Source organism: Ceratosolen solmsi, unplaced genomic scaffold (genome assembly GCF_000503995.2).
Source record: "Ceratosolen solmsi marchali unplaced genomic scaffold, CerSol_1.0 scaffold11, whole genome shotgun sequence".
NCBI classification, from domain to species: Eukaryota; Metazoa; Arthropoda; class Insecta; order Hymenoptera; family Agaonidae; genus Ceratosolen; species Ceratosolen solmsi.
This window is the reverse complement of record NW_011948416.1, coordinates 243,580-249,579: the sequence shown is the minus strand read 5'-3', so window position 1 is coordinate 249,579 and position 6,000 is coordinate 243,580. Positions and strand designations below refer to the sequence as shown.

Genomic DNA, 6,000 nt, shown 5'->3' with positions numbered 1-6,000 from the left:
TGCATTACAATTTTATCTACAAATTTAAAATTCGTAGATAAGTTGGCACAAAGAAAATACGAAGTAGTGATTTCATGCAATCGCAGTGCATACAATTTAGCATAGCATTTATTGGAATAAGTGAAAGATTCGATTCTAAGGTTGATTTATACTGTACAATGAAAGAATATTCTCGAACTACGAAAGATAAATCGGTGATTTATTTCGAGAGCAGGGAAGATTCCGCGGTCATTAATATCCTATAAATATTCTCTTTCTTCGCAAGACATAAATAAAGGAAATGTCATGTTGCAGGGCACCATCGTATCCATCATGATTTCTCGGATAGCACATAGATACAAAGAAAAATGAGTTTACGTAACTTTGCATCTTTTTTTCATCGCTGTAAGTTGGTGGTATGCGCGTGCCCATCAAGGCTTGCGCCAGCTTCTGGATTAATTGAGGCCAGCGTGTTTTTGGTGTTGAACTTTATCTCGGATCTTGACAAGTAACCCGGTAAAACAGTTTTCGATGGAAAAGAATTAGTTCGAAGAGCCCGCGGTGGAGCTTAAAGACAGTCTTATGTGTTACGTTGCCGCTGCCGCTCTCAATGATGCGAATTTGGCTCCTCAGTCCTTCTTGAATTTTTGATGCTTGTATCCTTTTAACCTTTCGAATGAACATTTGTTTTTTGGGCCTTTTTCTTCCGAGCAGCCAGCATATCGTAGAACGGATTATGTGATATGCTTTGCCTGTGAATAATAAACACCATTTTTATTGTATTGTTTTTAAAATACCTGTGATACTCGAGTCATTTTTCCTTAAAAGTGTTAGAATTATGTATGGACAAAGTAGTAATGAAATCATACGATACCATTTTCGTAAAAGTAAATTTCAAAAGAAAATCTAGAGTCGTACAAATTATTACTGGTATTTAACTGCAAGACTTCGAGAGGAAAAGAAAAAAAATTACAGATACTTATTAATTCCAATGACTAAAATTTTGTATTCTGTTTGAGTATATTTCTATATTAATAACATAACTTGAGAATTGTTTTTTTTTTAATTTCATTGTTAATGTGACATTGGTTACAAAGCCAATAATTCATGCCCAATGCAGTTGTTTTTTAAATAGTTAAAGACAACATTTATAATTGAAAAATATGTAAAATATAATATTCAAGAAAAGTTTACCCACTTGATTGCTTAACTAATTTCATAAGTAAGTCTAATCAAATTAATTTTTTTATAAACATTTTTTTAAAAAATAATAAAAATTATAAATAAATTATAGCACGTTTTACTTTACATTTCAAATTATGTACTTTAATAATTTATAATTATTTTTAAATTTGTAATAGTGAATTTTAACAATTATTGGTACAACGTTAAATTAATTTGAAAATATGCATAATCTTAATAAAGTACTTACCGCACGCATTTTATCCATTCATCTTTTTCTTCATTTGTTGCTGCAGACATTCTGTAGACTGTATGTTTACCTAAAAGAAATGTAATATAACAAAATTTATGTACAATATTTAATGAATTATATCGGAAAGTGTGACGATTGCAAAAAAAATAGAAAGATTGATTCCGTAAAAAATATATGGATTTATATTTTACCTTTGATAAAAAAATATACGCAAATTAAATAAATAATCAGTTTAAATTTCTTGTATTATTTTAGTAGTACTGACGTTAAGTACAATTACAATTTGTAAGAATTATGTAACAGAAATATTTGCTTAAGATAAATCATGAGCGTCTAGAAAATGTTGGAAAATTTGATTTAAAATCTAAATACAGTAAGCTGCAAAATACAGTAACTCATAGGCTATTTAATGAGCAGAATCAATGAATGAAATATAAGCCATCATGAAATGAACATTTTAGGTGGTGAAAAAATTAATTGAAAGCCTATGCGACTAAAATAATCTAAAATGGCATATTGTAAGTATTGGCAAATTACCTTCGACGACTTTTCCTTCGCTATCTGTTTTGCAGGCTTTGATGAACTCAGAACCGGCAGCATAAAGCTCAAAGCAGTGGGGTTTATTTCTATCTTGGACCTCCCTGACTTGGATATTCTCTAGTGGAATGATGCCGCGTGGCTCCTTATCAGTAGTATATTCAAAGTAATAGAGGCAATTATCATTTAGAATGAACCAACGCCGCTTCCAACTTTTGTAGCGTCCACCTGTAGTTCGTTTATTATGTGAAGAAACAAAAAGCGAATGAACTTTAGCGATCGAAGAACCTCTTATGTATGTTAAGAAGTGGCTTCACTATATGGGCCTCTTATATATTAGTTACCTGCTGTCTCCGTCAGATCAGCAGTTGGTACAAAGCGGCATAGAATAAGAATAGAAACATGGTTTTAATACACATTCGCTACCAGAGAGAATTAGAATGAGAAAATTAAAATTGATAGAGAGAGAGAGAGGAAGAGAGAGAGAGAAAGAGAGAGAGAGAGAGAGTGAGTGAGAAAAAGAAACGGCATGTGTGAGAGTGATGGATATGCTACTTTCGGATACAAAGAGGTGCAAGACAATATGCAGTTATTTAAACATGCCGGAATATGGTGCATAAATAAGTTGAGAAAATAGTTTTAAGTTAACCTAAATTTCGCTCATACTGCTGGTGTATGAAAATTCTTGGGGACAAACTTGTATTTTTTTTTCTTTTTATGAAGTATTAGCTTCTATATCCACAGTAGATACCATCGAATAATCGATCATTCACAAATATAATAATATAATTTCTTTACCTTTCACATTTATTTAACATTTATTTTTCATATTGTTCTATGAACCAATTTTTTTCAAGTCAAAGACAAATTTTTAAAAGTATTTTTCGGTAAAAAAAGCAATTAGATTAAAATTATTGCTTATAACGAACATTTTTTTGGAATACTTACATTACATTAAAAATGTTCATACTTTACTTAAGTTAAAAATTCAATAATCATTTAGAAGTATTATTATAAGGATTTTATTATTTTTTCCATTGAAATATTAACAATATTTTAATAGAAATAATTGCAGTGTATCTGTATAAATAATTGAAATTTAATGTATGTTAGAGGTTAAAACTAAGTATGATTCTAAAAACTAATGTTAGTTACGAAGATTACTAATGACAAACTTTGAAATACTTTGATTTCCATCATGACAAGATTACAAGATGTAGGCTTTATATTGAAGATAATGTTTGAAAATTATATGTTTTAATAATGAAAGAAATAAAGTATTAAAAATGACTTTGAAACTATATAAAATATTAATGTAAAATGATGATTAATGCAAATTGACTATAATTAAAATTTTATTTAGTGGAACTGCAAGGTTTCTTAAAAAATAATCAAATAATTTTCGATGTTCGATATAGTATATAACAAATTTGGTAACATTTATAAACAAGCATAACCACTTTAAGCTTTAAAATCTGGATTTCTTTCATAAATATTAATTATAGAATTTTCTTACTTTCATTTATCCGGATGTAGAAATTTGTTTTTAAAATATTAATCTTAATGACAAAATACAGAGAATATTTGGAAAAAATCTAATAAAACCAATTCAACAATTGATATTGCATCGACTACCATAAATTAATATCAATGTTTTTTTTTATAATTACATATATTACATATTTCGAAAAATATACACACTATGTTTCAAAATTCATTCGCCAATAGAAAATGCACGATTGTTGTATAATTATTAAGAAAAGTTATTAAAACGTAGTAAAAGAGAAAAATTTGATGAGATTTTTTTACAAAATATTTTATTACCTTGCTTCCAGAGCCATCCTTCTTTATCAGGATTGAAGAAGGTGTGCATTAGATCATTGCCGTCGTCTTCCGGTATTTTAAAGGGTTCCGTCTTAATGCTCTCGTAAAGACTCTGAAACGAATAAAACATATAACATGTAGTGTGATAAATATGATATTTTAAATACTTTCATATAAGACAATACAGGTTAAAACCATGAGATTAAATTAAACAGGCGATAGTAAAATAAAAAAATATTTTGTAGGCATGTAAAAATAACGAATTTAAAATTCTGTAAACAAAATATAATATGCTTATTTCCATCACTGTTCAAGTACGACAATAAAAAACTCATTAAATTACCATATATTATGTACATCAAAACATCCTATTTTTATTATTTACCTGAATGTAATATTTTCTTGCGTAGGTTTTCATACTACAGTATAGATTATAATATTTTTAAAAAGATCATAACATCATGTTTCGATATATATTTTGTAAATATGACGATATTTGCCACTGAATCAATTAAAACAATATAAAATCAATTTTAAAAAATTCTTTGCATATTAGGATGAAATATATTATTATCTCGTTTGTAATAACGGAAATCCGTTCAATATAATTAAACATTAAATTACAATGCATGACATTAATAAAAATGGCAATGGCAATGACACCATTACTACCGAGAAATTAGTTCTAAAATTACTTTATTCTTTATATTATATTTGTATTATAAATGTTTTAAAATTTAAAACTATTTGGACTTATTCAAAAATATTGTGTTGAACCTAATCCATATAAATAGTTTTGGTCTTCTTGATTATGCTTTTCATTTTAATAGATGTCAAGGCTTCATTAAAAAGAGCCCATTAAAAAAAAAAATTTCAAAACATAATTTGATCTACATTTATATTCTTATATCGTTTGTAAAATAAACTCTCTATCGTCTATAAGTATTTACGTATTTATTTATACATTAAAATGACATTGATTGTAAACTTCTAATTTTAAAGTTAATAATCATATTTTTTCCATTTTTATGCAATTTATGTTTTCTAATTAATAAAGATGATTTTAATGTTATTAAGGTAATTAAATTATTCCATAAAATTTGAAAATGCTATTACAATTTAACAGACATAAATGATGAGATACAGAAAAAAATTAATGGATACATTATTTGGTGATGTATAAGAAAATATATTAACAAAATATGTATATTTAACTTTCTGAGTATCATTCATTAAAAATGATATCATTGTACAATAATGTATTAAAATTTTGTTATTAATTATCCGTATTATAAAATCTTATGCCTATGCCGAACCTTACAATGGTACAATTATTAATTTTTTTTATTCGTTTCAAAAACTTCCCTTTTTTTTTTTTTTTTTTTTTGGTTATTAGCCAATATATTTATAATTTTATATTTAATTTTATTTTTCTTATTTTAAAACAAAGACTCTTGAATTAACATATTAGAAATCAGTCGGGATGATATAAAAAGTTTTTTTTTTTAATTAATTAATTATTTAAATTAATATAAAAATTATAACTATAATAAACGATCTTTATTTATAATCTTTTAAAATCTCATAAAATTTTAATTGAATTTTTGGCTAAATATATATTCAATTTATATTAACAGACAATTGTCCGTTTAAATCGATAGCCGTTGAGAATTAAGCAATTTTATTATCCATAAAGGATAATGATTAAAGTCACATTGAAAACCTAAACGTAATTGTATAGGCGTTATCAAATTTATTTATTGATTTTCGGTCATATGCTTAAAAACAACTAGATGTAGTTGTTCATTCAATTGGCTAATCGAGGTAAGCAAAAGTGGATTGCAAGAAAAGTCGAAATTCATTGCATCTTAATGTAGTAGATACATGCTATAGATAATCAATATATTATAATCAACATATCGCATATATATGTATATAAAATCAAGACCTGCTAGTATATGCATGAAGAGATTCTACATAACGTCAATGTGAGAAAAATACGATAAATCTCGGGACATTCGTGAGCGCCTAATTTGACGTCGCCCGCTCGTGTATGCCTAAGACGACTTGTGACATTTTTTTTTTTTATGCGTTTATTATCTTCACTGTTTTTGCACGTACGTCTGTTCTTATATTTTCACGCCCTATAGTTCTGCCGCGTATGTAATTCTCACAAAGTTTAAAGACTTCTTAATTATTCATGATAAGAATTAGCGCTTACAGCC

The 6,000-nt window shown here is 27.0% G+C and overlaps 1 protein-coding gene across 3 annotated transcripts in view; it reads right to left on the bottom strand.

The window, feature by feature from the left end:
• Nucleotides 1-404: 404 nt before the first annotated feature.
• Nucleotides 405-6,000, bottom strand: part of step (cytohesin steppke) — a 53,411-nt gene continuing 47,815 nt past the window's right edge. For 2 of the 3 annotated variants that reach the window (XM_011495604.1, XM_011495602.1), the window contains 4 exons: nt 3,776-3,887; nt 1,952-2,182; nt 1,412-1,481; nt 405-731 (listed from right to left, as the gene is read on the bottom strand). In XM_011495604.1, the coding sequence (XP_011493906.1) occupies nt 644-731; nt 1,412-1,481; nt 1,952-2,182; nt 3,776-3,887 (501 nt within the window). In that variant the 3' untranslated portion in view covers nt 405-643. The remainder of the gene's footprint in view (nt 732-1,411; nt 1,482-1,951; nt 2,183-3,775; nt 3,888-6,000) is intronic. The other variant, XM_011495603.1, reaches the window with a different exon arrangement.